General features: G+C 38.2%; 1 protein-coding gene across 1 annotated transcript in view; it reads right to left on the bottom strand.

Moving 5' to 3' along the window:
• The window catches only part of HTR3B (5-hydroxytryptamine receptor 3B), a gene marked incomplete at its 5' end in the record, with an annotated part of 29751 nt that overhangs the window by 6867 nt on the left and 6055 nt on the right, over window positions 1–16829 (bottom strand). Inside the window, 4 exons of the mRNA XM_079103577.1 lie at window positions 2793–2950; window positions 3443–3612; window positions 4265–4374; window positions 4689–4733. Coding sequence (XP_078959703.1) covers window positions 2793–2950; window positions 3443–3612; window positions 4265–4374; window positions 4689–4733 — 483 coding nt within the window. The remainder of the gene's footprint in view (window positions 1–2792; window positions 2951–3442; window positions 3613–4264; window positions 4375–4688; window positions 4734–16829) is intronic.

The following is a 16829-nucleotide window of genomic DNA, read 5'->3' as shown; positions in this document are numbered from 1 at the left end:
TGTCCACCCTTTTCTGTCCAACATGAGTTTCTAAATTTTATCCCTACCTACTCCCACTTCTAACCTTATTATTTAAAAAAAAAAAAAAAAAATCGCTGCCTTACAGAAATCAAATGTTCACCCTGCTGTTTCTGGGAACCAGCACCTCGGATCATGTATTGGAAGAAATCTACCCTCCCAAAGCTGCTGGATCAGGTCCCAGGCTGCACACAGACATCTTTGTAGGGTGAAGTGCCTAGTTCTGGGCCCCCTGTGGAATGAAGCCTAACTCCAAAACATCAACGGTGCCCTTTGATAAACAGTACGTGTCCCAGAGCCAGCAGCTATGATTGTGCATTAGCTGGAACTAACGGAGCATCTGGAGCATTTGATTTAGTGTAAATGGCAGCAGTGTACATCAGCCTAGGATGATGATGTATTTAGAATAGGTCGTTGTCTTTTCTGCCCACCCCACCTGTCCCCCACCTCCTGATGGGCAGCCTGGGCTGAGATAACAAGTGATTAGATTAGGAGGGAGGTGGTCCTTTGCTGTCAGGACCTTGGTAGGTTCAATGGAGGCATGAAACCACTGACCAAAGGTTGCTGAAGGATACCCAGATGCCTTGGATGCTGAATTTGTGATGGTGTATATGGTATGGAGAAAGAGAATTATGAATCCAGGCATGGGGTACATGGCAGGAATGGGAGGCAAGGAGGTAGAGAAGTTGAAAGAGACAGAAAACTGGTAGTTATGGAGCCTAATTTAAGTCATAACCAAAGCCACAGAATCACTCCTGAGTCTGGCTAATACGATCCAATCTGTGACTACTCAGGATTCTTTCCCTACTGTTTCTGAGGGCCAGGTGGAAGACAGTTCTGCTACATACCCACCTTAGCCCCCAAGGCAAAGACCCAGGGAAAAGCTTTAAAGGCAGGAAATCAAATGCCTACCTGCCTCTAGCCTGCTTCCATAAGAGGGAAGGAACATGGCAATAAATGGAGCAAAGGAACTGGACCACAGATTCCAGATCCAGGGAAGACCCCCACACACCACGACACAATCTTTTACCATCTCTGTTCATCACATTCAAACTGGTAGTAGTCTATAGGAAAACTTCAGCTACTATTGAGAAAACAAATTAATATTTAAGGTGAAGGGTAACATGCAGCTTTGTGGAGAGAGAATGTGTGTGCATGTGTGCACTCGTGCTCCTGTTACCTGCCCTGTCTCTTGCCTGTCTGTCTCCTCCGTGCAGTGTAGGTAATGGTGTGTGCAGCTTTCTCCTGAGTACTTGGTAGGTGACTATGTTCCACCTTGTACGTGCTACTCCCTCACATTTCCTTTAATGCTCTCCGTTATTTGGGCTGCATTAATAATGTTTGCAGGCTGATATCTTTAAAATTAATGAGGTGTTTACTCTTAGCCAAGAAGCTCATTGAAATTAAAAAAAAAAAAAGAAGAAGAAGAAGAAGAAGAAGAAGAAGAAGCGGTCTTCTTTTTTTCTCCTCCCTTTCTCTCACTTAAAAAAAAAAAAAAAGGTGAACAAGCAGGCCACAGCACAAGCTTTGCTAAAAACCAGTAGATTTTAGGCAAGAACCCAAACACCCCTTGACACACACACACACACACACACACACACACACACACACTGCTATGAAGGTATAGGAAGGCTTCAGTTCCAATCAGCTGCTAGCCAGGATCAAACTCCAACCGTGTCTAAGGGGTCCTCATTTCACCAGAGTTTTGCCAGAAAGCTGCATGTAACACCTTTCAACCAAACAAGGGACACTTGTGCCCTTGATAATAGCCTTTCTCACCACCAACTCTTAGTATATCCATTGTAACCACAGAACCACAGTACCTTAGTGTAGTCTAAAGGTACTTTCTAATTCCAATGCTGCATTTCTAGAATTCATCTCAAGGCAGTCCTGACTTGCCTGTTAGTCTATATTTTTTGATTGGATCCATTTCTTGGCATGAAGGCCCCCAAACCACCTCCACTAACCAACTTTGTGCAGAAAAGCAGAGCACACTGTAGAATACTAACCCTGAGTCTACTGACTGTGAATCTGTTGCGAACCGCATGTCTGGATGGTTTGCCAGGAAAACCAGAAAAGAGAGAATGGCTACCTCTGGGGTACAAAGCAGTAGGTTTCACTGTCTTGTACGAATCACCCCCTAATCCCCCACAGACACAATAATGCAGCCAAAAGCTGTCTCAGGGTTGCATCGGAGCAATGTGGGTTCTCATCATCCCCTTTGTGGCAGTTGTTCCCTCCAATCCAGAAGCCACCAGTGGTTTCTGCGGGCCCTGCTGGTAACTACTGGATAATTTCTTCAGATAGTCAAGTTAATAATATGATCATTTTATGCATCTGCATCTGGAATTAATGAATAATTTACTCAGTTAAAAATAGGACAATAAGGTTGATGAGACAGTCTTCCCAATTTGTTGTAGTGACAGTGTGGGTTTTTTGTTGTTTTCAGTAGCAATTAGAAGTGATAATGCTAGTATGTGCTGAAAGGTTTGAGGACTTCTGCTGTAGTGGGTGATTCAGGTCTCTGATGCCTGAATATCAATCTCTCTACATTCCCTTGTAGAATATCTACAGCAGAAGCCCAGGATCTCTCACTGGGCCTCTGCCTCCTGTAATAGCAGAATGCAGGTAGATGTTCAGAACCAACTGAACCAACTTCTCTCGGGTCATAATGAATGAGAATATGTAGTGGGAGTAAAGATTCTTCAAACCAGAAGAAAAGGCCAAGGACTGTAGATAAGTGGGCTACAGGGGCAGAAAGGAGAAGAACCTACATTAAATTGAATCTGTGCAAAATCTCCAGCGTTGCTCTGCAGGATGCTGTATGTTGAGGACACAGAAAGAAGTTCCCACTCGCTGTCATTCAAAAATGCTTTTTTGTCATACTTAATGTCTTCTCGGTTCCCCAGGAAGTCCAGGTCTACATCTTCCACTGGAAAGAACAGAAACAGTTGACTTCCCAGGAGACAAAGAGGTGCCAACATCTACCCACTTTTCCATTCCCAATTCAAATCTTTCCTTTTTTTTCCTGCCACTACATGCACAACCTAATTGGTCTTAATTGAATTAGGGGGTAGGAGTGGGGAATAAAATCTTTCTAATCATTAAAAAAATACTAAGAATTTAGGGTTTGGAGTCCACTCTCTACAGAATGGTGGAGCTTGTCCTGCAACTTCTATAACATTCTCAATGGCAGCAAAGTCCTAACGTGATCGCAAATTAATGGCAGCAGTGGGCTTTAACATTGTACCTGATCTGAAATGTAGCAGGAGCCACATGACTATCAGAAGAGATTTAGATTTTTAAATAGTCAATTATATTATTTGCTAGAATAACACAGACATGAAATTATAGTTTCACCTATGTTTTCCAACCCAGCATAGGTGGATTTTCCAACTAATGGACTGTTTCTCTCATGGTTTACCTGTGTGCAGAATGCTATTAAAGGTTAGGCTGCAATTCTGGATGTCAAATGGAAAAGCATATGTCTGTAAACTGCAAGCAGAGACCACCTGGATGGGTTTAAAGTTCTTAATGGTCCCAGATGAGTTCACGTAAACATAGGGAATATCAGGAGATCTTTCAATGTCCACACTATATGAAACACAAGAGAGCTTGTTACAGAGAAGGCATTAGTCATTTCAAAACGTACGCAGAACTGACTAAAGGATAGTAATGACCATGAGACCCAGGACTAGCCTAGCACTACAGAGACAGAATCCCATTTCCTATGAGATGATTTACCATGGCAAAAATGGGCTCAGCAGTGATAGCCTCATACATTAACTCATTTGCTACCGTCATGGACCTGGACATAAAAAGTAACCTGAAAGTCGGGTGTGTTGGCACACGCCTGTAATCCAGTAACTCCGGAGCTGAGGCAGGAGGATCATGAGCTCAAAGCCAGCTTTCACAACTTATCAAGGCCCTAAGCAACTCAACAAGACCCCTGTCTCTAATAAAATATAAAAAGGGCTGGGATGTGGCTCAGTGGGAAAGCACCCCTGGGTTCAATTTCTCGTACCCAAAACAACAACAACAACAAAAGTAATCTGAAGTACCAGTAATCAAATATTATCTTAAATGTCAATTCATGGCATTTCAAATTTGAATATTCTGAACAATATGCGCCCCCCCTTCCACTTAAGAAATAAAAAACAGCAACAGTGACTGGAAGTAAGCAGACACTGGCATCAATAGTGTCAGCAGTCTAAAACCCCACATAAATATAACTCTGCACACTTACAACTCATTAATGATGATATCAGGGGCCCAGATGGCACTGAGAGGTAGGGAGATCTCTCTAATCTCATCAAACATGCTGGAGTTCCAGGATAAAAACTCATCATCCCAAACCTGTGAGGAGTAGTCAAAAAGGAAACTTATCAAAGTGGGACAAGATCAACGCCACTAAAGAAATGATGAAAAATTTGGATTAATGATCCAATTTATCAGCCTCTGTTCATACTCTCTGTTAGGGAAAAGGACTTAAGGTGGTAGCTCCAACCAGAAACCATGGCCATTCATCTTGCATGGATTCTAATAATTTATGTCTGCACAGACCTAAGGAAGTATAAAAGAAAAGATAGTATCTATTCCTTAGAATAATTATGTTTTGAAGCAGATGCAGATTAGGAATCCAGCATGCATAGAAGGAAACAATCATTTACCTCACGGTACCATACACTTGTCTTTAATTTTTGATTCTGTATATCCTGCAAAGCAAAAAGAAAATGCACACCAAACCTTAGGATGTCAATAAGTCAAAGGCAAATTCAACAATATGACAATTCAGGTGAATAAAATCCAATCTAACCAAATAATGCTGATTTTAAGATCATTACCTTGAGTCTTCAATACTTGGTATTCTCAGTTCCTATTTATTACGTACACCTGTCGCTTTGAGCTTTACTAAATTATCGATGACAAAATTACACTTTGACTGCACTTGACATCTTGAATGATTTGCTAATCTCTTTTCCACTCTAATTAGTTACTCTTTCATTAATCAAACTAAAAAATGATATATAGTCTTAGTCAATTCCAAGCTAAAAAGATGAAACCAAGCTTTTATTTATAATCAAGATATTATTCAGAATCTTCCAATGAGTGTTATCTCAACTGATGCTGGCAACCATTTCTGTTAACTTACCTTGTGTTTAAATTTCTCTGCTTATAAAAAAGACTGAATGAGCCTAATGTGAGTGAGGTATGTTTTGCATGATATATAATAGGTGTGATTTCCTATGTCTGCAGTGATTTGATGATTTTTGTTAAAGAGCTCCAAAAACAGCAACCAACAAAACAAAACAACAACAACAAAAATTCTTTACCAATTTATTTTGTAGGTAATCTAGCAAAGAACATTTCAAAACTAGGATGTTCTTGGGGATTAAAAGAAAAGAAATGTCTCACATCATACACAAATATTAGCTCAAAATGGATCACGCCTGTAAAGGGGCAAGACCATGCAACTTTAAGGTAAAAATAGAATTGAGGGCTGGGGAGATAGCTCAGTTGGTAGAGTGCTTGCCTCGCAAGCACATAGGCCCTGGGTTCAATCCCCAGAACTGCAAAAAAAAATAGAATTGAATCTTCATGAGTTTGAATTGAGCAATTTTTTGGGGGGTGGGGGGGTGCTGGAGATTGAACCCAGGGCCTTGTGCTTGCAAGGCAAGCACTCTACCAGCTGGGCTATATTCCCAGCCTGGGCAATGTTTTCTTAAATATAACAATGAATGCACAGAAATAAAAGAAAAAAATGGAATTTCATCAAAATTAAAAACTTTTGTGCTTTGAAGGACACCATCAAGAAATGAAATAACAACTCACAGAATGGAAGAAAATACTTACAAGTCACATATCTATAAAGGGCTTGTATGCAGACTATAAAAAGAGTTTCTACAACTCAACAACAAAAAATAAAGAACCCTATTTAACAATTGGCAAAGGACTTGAATAGACATATCTCCAAAGTAGATACATGAACTGCCAATAAAGAACATGAATAGATGCCTAAAATCACTGCTATGAGCCAAACTGTGTGCCTCCCAGCCCCATAAAAAAAATGTTTTACACCAAATTTTAAAAAAAAAATCTTTATTTTTTTCACTTATTTTCATGTGGTGCTGAGGATCGAACCCAGTGCCTCACACGTGCTAAGCAAACACTCTACCACTGAGCTACAACCCCAGCCCACACACCAAATTTCTAATAATCGGTGTAGATTTGAAGACAGAACATTTAGGAAGTAATTAAAGTTAAATGGTGTCATAAGGATAGGGCCCTAATCTTACAGGATTAATGGTTTAATAAGAAAAGGAAGAACAAGGCAGTGGCACATGCCTATAATCTCAGTGGTTTAGGAGGCAGAGGCAGGAGGATTGAGAGTTCAAAGCCAGCCTCAGCAGCAGCGAGGCCCTAAGCACCTCAGAGAGATGTTGTCTCTAAATAAAATACAAAAAGGGTTGAGAATGTGGCTCAGTGGTTGAGTATCCCTGATTTAAATCCCTTGTAACATCCCCACCCCCCACAAAAAAGAAGAGACAAGACAAACAAAAGCAGGAAATTCATCACCACCAGACTGACCCTATAAGAAATGCTTAAGGGAGTCCTATTCTAGAAATAAAACAATGATGACTACTTTCATGGAAACACACAAAATACAAAGCTCAATAGCAGAACAAATATACAAAATAGAAGGGACTCACACCCTATCACTATAGAAAACTACCATACTACACAGTGAACAAAAGAGGAAGAAAGGAAAAGGGGTGCTATAGTTTGGGTCTGGACTGTCCCGCAAAGCCTCATGTGTTGAATGTTTGGTCCCTAGCTGGTGGCACTATTGGGAGGCAGTGGAAACTTGAGGAGATGGGGTGTAGGTGGAACAGGTGAGTCATTAAGGGTGTGACTTCGAAGCGCATATTTTGTCCCAGTGCCCTTCCCCATGCTTCTCTCTCTTTCTCCTTCTTGGTTGCCCTGAGATGAGTAGCCACACCCTTCCACCATGATGTTTTTGACTAACCACAGACCTAAAAACAATAGAGCCAGCTGACCAAAGACTGAAACCTCTGAAACTGTAAGTCAAAATAAATCTTTCCTCCTTTAAGTTGTTTTTCTCAGGTATTTTTTCACAGCAATAGAAAAAGCTGACTAGCAGTAAAGGATATACAAAACAACCACAAGAAAATCAAAAGAATGACAGGATTATGTCTTTGCTTATCACTAATAACCTTGAATGTAAATGGATTAGATTCCCTGGCTAAAATATCTTGATCAGCTAAATGGATTAAGGAAAAAATTTTTAGAAACGGCACCCAACAACCTGCTGTCTACAAGAAACTCACTTTACCAGTAAAGACGAAAACTGAAGGAAGGAAAAAGCTATCCCATGCAAATAGAAACCAAAAGTGAGCAGATGAGCTGAAGTAGTTATATTTATATTGGGTAAAATAGATGTTAAAGTCAGAATCTATAAAAAGAGATAAAGAAGGCCAATATATAATGATAGAAGGATCAATTCAAAAGCGGAACATAAAGATTATAAATAAAAATACACACACACACACACACACACATTCATGCAACACTGGAGCACCCAATTAAATAAAGCAAATGCTATTAATCTAAAAGTAGAGATAGACTAATCCAATAAACTGGGGACTTAAACATCCCACTTTTATCAACAGACATATCATCAAGACAAAAAAATCAACACAGAAATATCAGAATTAAATTATTCTATAAATCAAATGGACCTACAGACATTATAAAACATTTTGCCCAATAGTTACAGTATCCATATTCTTCTGAAGATCACAGGGAATGTTTTTAGGACAGACCATATACTTAGCTATAAGACAAGTCTCAAAAAATTTAAAAAATTAATTAATAGCATGTATCTTCTCTGACCACAATAGAATAAAATTGGAAATCGACAACAAAAGGAACTATAAAACTGGTACAAATACATGGAAATTATATTCATTCTCTTGAATAACCAATGAGTTAATAAAGAAATCAAAAGAGAAATTTTAAAATATCTTGAAAAATTCTGAGTGTGGTGGTGCATACCTATAATCTCAGTGACTCAGGAGGCTAAGACAGGAGGATTGCAAACACAAGGCCAGCCCCTGCAACTTAGTGAGACTCCGTCTCAAAATAAAAAATAAAAAGGGTTGGGGATGTAGCACAGTGGTAAAGTGCCCATGGATTCAATCCCTGGTACCCAGAGAGGGGGAAAAAAGAATGACAATAGAATTATTGAATTGTCCCTAATATTTCATTTTGTTGTGTCTGTGATCATGTATGAGTTTGTAATATTTTTCTTTTTCTTACTGTTGTTGACAGGTTTTTATGTGTATACTGTTATGCTAACTTCCTAAACTGAGTTGAATATGTTCTCCATTCTCTAGTAAGTTTGACACTGAAAGAGACTATACTATTTAACTTACAGATATGGGATTTATTTTTCAGCAACTTAGTGAGACCCTAAGCAACTAGGTGAAACCTTGTCTAAAAATTTAAAAAAATAAAAAGGGCTGGAAATGTTGCTCAGTGGTTAAGCACTCCTGGGTTCAATCCCTGGTACAAACAAAACAAAATAGAAAACAACTGTCGTTAGATAGGCAGACTTAATATTATCAAAATGGCCATATTACAGAAAGTGCTATACAGATTCAATGCAATTTCCATCAAAATTCCAATAACATTCTTCACAGAACAAAGGAAAAGCAGTTATGAAATTCATTTGGAAAAATAAGAGACCCAGAATAATCAAAGCAATCCTTAGCAAGAAAAATGAAGCAGGAGGCATCAAAATACCAGACCTTAAACTATACTACAGAGCCATAGTAACAAAAATGGCATGGTACTGGCACCAAAACAAACACATAGATCAATGATACAGAATAGAAGACAGAGACAAACCCACATAAATACAATTATCTGATACTAGACAAAGATACCAACAACATTCATTGGAGAACAGATAGCCTCTTCAACAAATAGTGCTGGCAAAACTGGAAATCCATATGTAGCAAAATGAAATTAAACCCCTATCTCTCACCCTGCACAAAACTCAAAAGTGAACCAAATTAGACCAGAAACCTGCTAGAAGAAAATGTAGGTCCAACACTCCAACATGTTGACTCAGGAAATCACATCCTTAAGAAGGCTCCTAAAGCGAAAGAAGTAAAATAAAGAAATCAATAAATGAGATGGAATCAAATTAAAAAGCTTTTTCACAGCAAAGAAAACAATTGAAAGCATGAAGAAAGAGCCCATAGAATGGGAGGTCTTTGCCACCTGTTTCTCAGGGCATTAATATCCAGGTTATTAAGAATATTAAGAACTCAAAAAAACTTAATGCCAAATAATAATAATAATAACCCAATCGATAAATGGGCAAAGGAACTAAACAAACACTTTTCAAAGGAAAGAAATACAGATGGCCAACAAATATCTGAAAAAAATGTTCAACATCTCTAGCAATTAGAGAAATGCAAATTAAAACTACACTGAGTAGTTTTCATCTCACTCCAGACAGAATGGCAATTATCAAGAATACAAGTAACCATAAATGTTAGTGAGGATGTAGGAGAAGAGGTACACTCATACATTGCCGGTGGGACTGCGAATTGTTGTAACCATTCTGGAAAGCAGTATGGAGTTTCCTCAAAAAACTAGGAATGAAACAACTTATGTGACCCAGCTATCTCACGCCATATCCCAAGGATTTAAAACCAGCAGCCACATCAATGTTTATAGCAGCACAATTCACAATAGCCAAGCTATGGAGCCAAACTCAGTGCCCTTCAAAGAAAATGTGGTATATATACACAATAGAATATTACTCAACCATAAAGAAGAATGATTTTATGGCATTTGCCAGTAAATGGATAGAGAATATCACGCTAAATGAAGCACATCAGTCCCAAACCCCTCACCAGGATCAAATCTGTCGGTGCCTTGATCTTGGACTTCCAGCCTCCAGAACTGTGAGAAATAAAGTTCTGCTGTGTAAGTCATTCCACCTGTAGCATTTGTTACAGAAGGCTGAATCAACAAAGACAATCACTAGTAAGGAAATGCAAATCCAAACCACTATGAGCTACCACCTAATAATCATTAGGTGATTAGGATGACTACTATTAAAAAAAGAGAAAATAACAAGTGTTGGCAAGAATGTGGAGAAATTTGAACCCCTGCACATTATTGGTGGGAATATAAAATAGTATATCTGCTGTGGAAAACAGTATGGTATTCCTAAAAAAAATTAAAAATAGAGCAGAACTACTATATGGCCCAGCAATTCCACTTCTGTACATATACCCAAAGAAATGAAGCAAAGTCAGACAAATATGTTTGTACATTCCTGTTATGGTTTGGATGTGAGGTGTCCCCCAAAAGCTCACGTGTGAGACAATGCAAGAAATGATTGGGTTGTGAGAGTCTTAACCCAATCAGTGAATTAATCCCCTGATGGGATTAGCTGAATGGTAACTGAAGTGGTAGGGTGTGGCTTTGGAGTATATATTTGTATCTGCTGTGTGGAGTCTCTCTGCTTTCTGATCATGATGTGAGCTGCTTCCCTCCACCACACTCTGTACCATGATATTCAGCCTCACCTGGAGCCTAGAGTAATGAAGCCAGCTGTCTATGGATTGAAACCTCTGAAACCATGAGCCCTCAAATAAACATTTCCTCCTCTACGATTGTTCTGGTTGGGTCTTTTAGTCGCAGCAGAGAAAAAGCTGACTAAAACAACTCCTGTTCCCTGAAGCATTAATCACAAACAGCTGAGGGGTGGAAAACAGCTCAAGTGCCCATCAATGAATGAGTAAACAAAATTTATATACATAAATTGGAATATTATTTAACATGATACCCATGAACTGGGTATCATGGTGCATGCCTGTAATCCTAGTAACTCAGGAGGCTGGATCAGGAGGATCACAAGATTGAGGCCAACCTGGACAACTTAGTGAAAACCTACCTCAAAACAAAAAATAAAAAGGGCTGGAGATGTATCTCAGGGGGAAAGCACCCAGCATTTCATTCCCAGTACAACAAAAATAAAAATAAAAAAACAAATTGCTGCCTGCTACTGTATGTGCATTTCTAGTTACCTTGAGAAAGAAAAAGAAATGGTGAGCAAATGTGAAGTGACTCTGCTTTGGTCCCTGAGCAAAAGGAAGTTTCAATGAACTTGTTCTACAGATTTTTATGGACTTTACATAGATACTTGGGAAAGGCAGGTTTTAAAGTGATAGGCAAAGTGAAAAGACTGAATTCACAAGTATTTTCCTAAGGAACACCTCGAGGAGGACCAGAGGAGACTCCCAGCCAAAACTGGCTCAGTAGGGGTCCTGGCAGTGGAGAAAAAAATCCTCTATTGAGAGTTTAAGATTAGGGGACACCACTGCTTTGCAAATTTTACTAGCTGAGAGTTCATGAAATATACCATGTTTCTCCCACCAAAGTTCAAAAGGTTCAGTTTTTGGCTAGTGACCATCTGTGAGAATTCCCTAAAAATAGGAGGAAAATGGGTCCAAAATGCAGTTACATTACTTGGAAATCTAGCAGTTAACTATTCTTAAGAATTAGACCTTTTACCCAGGCATGGTGTTGTGTGCCTGTAATCCCAGTAACTCAGGACCTTTAACCCAGGCATGGTGTTGTGTGCCTGAAATCTCAGTAACTCAGGACCTTTAACCCAGGCATGGTGTTGTGTGCCTGAAATCCCAGTAACTCAGGAGGCTTGAACAGGATGACCTCAAATCCGAGACCAGCCTCAGCAATTTAGTGAGACCCTGCCTCAAAATAAAAAATAAAATGGGCCGGAGATATAGCTCAGGGGTAAAGTGCTCCCAGGTTCAATCCCCAGCACCAAAAAGAAAAAAAAGAAGCATGTCGTTGTATCTATTCATTGTCCTCACCAGTTCTGTTATCACTGTCCTACCAGCCTGTGGATGTCTCTCATCGATTCTGTCAGATGGTTGGGAAGAGGGTCTGTGTTTTAACGATGCGTTTTTACTTACCATCTTATCCAGTTGGTTCTTATGAACTGCCATATTGATGCCTTTCTCTGCTCGCCCATTTCTCTGTCATATCATATATAATAATAATGTTAAAAAATTTTTTCCTAACATCTTATTGGGGTGGCTGGGGGGATTCGTCATTCAGCCCTAAAGAACACAGTGTCAAAAAGTAGTTTGAGGCTAAAACTAAAATCTTTTTTTGTCAAAGGAAACAAGTTTCTCAATGCCAGCTGGTGAACATAATTGGTTCTCTGGTGGCATTATTCACAGCTTTTCCCTCTGTGTATCTCTCTCTCTTTTTCTTTAGATACCTTCCATCTTGCTTGTTAAAAGCAAAGGATATTTCAGAGAATTGGAATTCATTAGTCTTCCTAACAGAGGGAGTCTATTTAGATCTAAATTGGTGGTTAGCAAATATACAGATAATTCCCCCACATTCTTATTTATCTCTCCCAGTTCCGGAGACTATAGAAACAGATGCCTCAACGTCTGGCTGGGAGGCTCTAGTCAATGGACTGGAATACAAAGGTATCTGGGATTCGGAATTGACAAAACTCAATAGAAACAAATTGAAACTCTTCACTGTTGAGTAGATTATCTCTATAATCAGATTTCCCTAAGGTACTCATAATACCCAGAAATTCTAAGACTAGACTGTAGTCTTTTATATAAACAAAACAGGAGGCAAAACATTATAATGGAAGTGAGGAGCAGAGATGAGAGCGAGCCTGGAAGCTCTTCATTCCAGATACAAGTTGCCAGCAGTTCAGCGGCTGGCAGATGCGTCCAACAAGTTATCTATTCACGTCGGGAGTGTCCTTGTCTCTGCAGAATCTGAGAATGATTTTATCAAGTCCTTCAAAACTGTCCCTGCCTCTGGAACTCACTTTAGGCTTAGCCCACCTAAATGAAATGGAGAACTTCGCAATGCATATTCAAAGTAAACAAGCCTATGATAAAAATAATACTAGAATTGATATTGTATTTTTAAATGCATTTGCTCACGTAACAAGTATTGATCCAGTGTCTTGGGAGTAAAATATACCAGGCTGCGTGTTTTGGGAAATACGAACATCAGTAGCCAGGGGTGGTGGCACTCACCTGTAATCCCAGTGATTTAGGAGACTGAGACAGGAGGATCCCAAGTTTGTGGCCAGCCTCAGCAACTTGGTGAATCCCTAAACAATTTAGTGAGACCCTGTCTCAAAAAATAAAAAGAGCTAGTGATGTGGTTCAGTGGTTAACCACCCTGGGTTCAATCTCCAGTACTAGAAAAATAAAAATAAAAAAGAAGCCTTCAAGTAGTTTATAATAAATTAAGGAATGTGACATTTTAACAAATAACTGTGTGTTCAATCCTCAGCATAGAAAGAAAGAAAGAAACAAACAAAATAAACAGATTTTAAAAGCTGGGCACAGTGGTACACGTCTGTAATCCCAAAAACTCAGGAGACTGAGAAACGAGGATCAAAAATTTGCAAGTTCAAGGCCAGCCTTGGAAACTTAATGAGACAATCTTCAAAAAGTAAAAAGGGCTGGGGATGTATTTTAGTGGTAAAGTACTCCTGAATTCATTTCCCAGTACTGAAAAAAAAAAAAAAAAAGGATTTCAGCCAACTACAAGGAAGGTGACATCACTGTTATCTTGGGGAAATTTCTTTTAGGAGCTGAGATTTGACTATGATAGTGCACAGATGGAGAGTGAAGAGGAAGATGCTCAGTGGAAGAAGCGGAATGAAAGCATATAGGCAAGACACAACACGGGGTCCCGGTTCCTTGTAATACTGAGTATATGTAAAAGACAAGACAGTAGACAGCAATGAAACTCTAAGGATAGGATACAAGAGTTTTTCAGGGACTGGGAATGTAGCTTAGTGGTAGAGCATTTGCCTAGCATGTACCAGATCCTGAGTTCAATCCCCAGCACTGCACAAAAAAAAAAAAAAAAAAAAAAAAAAAAAAAGAAGAAATAAATACATATTGTATATAGCAATATTGCATTGCTATATACAATATATACAATATAATATCTAACATATTCTAGTAACAAGCATATTCTACAACAGGAGAAAAAACACATTCTTGAAAAAACAGTAGTGTTCTCCTTATCTACCATATGGAATCTGATTTTGATTTCTTTTATCAAGATAGGAAGAAAGACAAAAATTTTCAATTTGATACACTTCTTCCAGGGAAAAATATTAATATGAAGACTACTTCTTTCCTATATTTATCTCCAAATAAGCTCTAAAGGAAAGCTAAGCAATTCTATTTTATCTTAATCAACATGAAGCAGATAGTAAAAGGATAAGGAGAGCCCTATAGGTCATCTTCATCTCCAGCTCAAGGCTGATTGCCCCTCTGCCCGGGGGTTTCACATGACACACTTCATATTGCATGTCTACTCAAAATGTCTTCACCACTGAACAACCTCAGGTAAGCAGAACAGTCATGATCACCAACTAGCTAGATGGCAAGGAATAATATCACTTTTAGCCAGGTGAAGAATCAGCCCCAGGAAATTGAGTCTCCAAAATTCTAGTTCAGTATTCAATTAAAAAGAGACTAAAGGAATTTTCTATTACAATGTGTGAGACTAGGCCTTTTAGTGGGGGTATTTCTTAACATTAAATTAAACAATATTTTCTAAGATCTTAAGGCTAATACTTTTACTAGCGTGAGTTGGAAAATAAAAATAAGAAAAGCACAATTTGTTGTTAAGGGAGAATTTGGGTAGTACCACTTAAATATTCCTGTTTACTAAAAAACGATTAGGTATTTATCTAAGCTGGAGGAAAATTACACTAAAGCAATCTGAATCAGTTAAAAGAAAATTTAAACACTATACTCTGCTTCAAATTTATTTTTCATCAATTCCAATGCCTAATTATCAGTCAAAAAATCCAGATGCTATTATTCACCATATAGCACTAAGATATCAATACGAAAAAATTCCATTAAAATAAATTAAAGCCGAATCATTAAATTGTTTTAACAAAGTACATTAAAATACTAACATTATGGTATGGGGTATATTATGTATGTGAATATAAAATTGAAGTTAAAAGTAGCACAAAGAATGGGAACAGGTTAATGGATTATTATTATAAGTTTCATACATTTTGAAAAGTATCATAATGTTAATTCTGAGTACTGGAATAAATCAATGATGAATATGGAACTCCCAAAGGCAAACTCTAAAAACAATGATAATGAAAAAAATAATAATACAAAGAAGGAAATCTTAAAAAGCCAACAGATGAACTATTGTCGAAAACGTTTAAAAAATATTTTATTTTCAATATTTATTAAAATCTTTAAATTTGCTCAAAATAAGGCAGGATATAAAGAACAGAAGAACAAAAAAACAGAGTAACTAGAAAACAAACAACAAGATGGTGTTGGCAAATGAACTAAACACTTCAATTAAAATGCATAGATTTTCAGACCAGTTAAATGAAGCAACAGCCAGGAATACTACTCAGCAATAAAAGGGAATGAACTACTGCTATGCACACCAACATGGAAGAACTGAAGAAACTAGGCTAAATGTAAGAAGTCAATCTCAAAGGTTATATACTATATGCTTCCATTTATACAACATTTGTTTTTTGGTTTCTTTTTGTTTGTTTGTTTTTTTTGGCGGTACTAGGGATCAAACCCAGGGCTTTGGGCTTGACAGGAAAGCGCTCTACCAACTGAGCTATCTCCCCAGCCCTACACAACATTCTTGAAAAAGCATAAATATTTAGATAAATGGTTGCTATAGGTTAGGGATTAGTGGGGAGAAAGTGATGCAGCTACAAAGGAGTAGAGTTGTATAACTTGATTATGGTGGTGGTTACACAAAGTTAGACCACTGTACTTTGGAGGTTGAATGGCTCCCACATGTTTTCAAGGTTTGTTCCCCAGGTAGCCCTACTGGGAGGTGGTGGATCTTTAAGAGGCGGGGCCATTGGAAGCATGCCCTTATGGGGGATTAGGGGACCCCAGCTCTCTCCTCACTATTTGCTTCCCACTTATGAGGTGAGTGATTTTGTTCCACTATGTGCACCTGCATGATGTGCTGCCTTGCCATGGGGCCAAACAATCAAGAACTGGAACATCCAAAACTGTAAGCCAAAATAAACCTTTTCTGTTTATAAGTTAATTATCTCAGATATTGTGAATAGTGACAGAAAGCTGTTTAACACATATACACACATGATAAAAGTACCTAAAAGTAAACATAGAAATGTACACTGATATACATCAACTGGAGGAATCTGAACAATCGTTGTGGATTGTACCAATGTCAATTTTCTAGTATAGAAATCATATTCAGAAGAAAAAATACAATATGATTCAATTTGTATGACATTTTGGGAACTCAAAATTATAGGGGAAAAAAAATAAGATCAGTGATCACCAGGGACAGGGATTAGAGAAATGAGATTGACTTTAAAAAGATGAATTTCAGGGCTGAGATTGTGGCTCTGTGGTTGAGTGCTTTCCTAGCATGTGTGAGGCACTGGGTTTGATTCTCAGCACCACGTATAAATAAATAAAATAAAAGTTCATCCACAACTAAAAAAGTACTTTAAAAAAAAGATGAATTTCATTCTATGTGATCTTAAATTTAAAAATGCATCAAAATCTTGTAGGGTGCAACTAAAGTCGTGTTTAGAGGGGAAATTATAGCTTTAAATGCTCACATTAGAAAAGAAAAATGTATAAAATTATTTATTCAAGTTTTCACTTTAAGAACTACATAAAGAGAGACAGATT

This window comes from Sciurus vulgaris, assembly GCF_902686455.1.
Source record: "Sciurus vulgaris genome assembly, chromosome: 11".
Taxonomy (NCBI): Eukaryota; Metazoa; Chordata; class Mammalia; order Rodentia; family Sciuridae; genus Sciurus; species Sciurus vulgaris.
The sequence above is the reverse complement of the archived record's forward strand: the minus strand, read 5'-3'. Positions and strand labels throughout refer to the sequence as shown.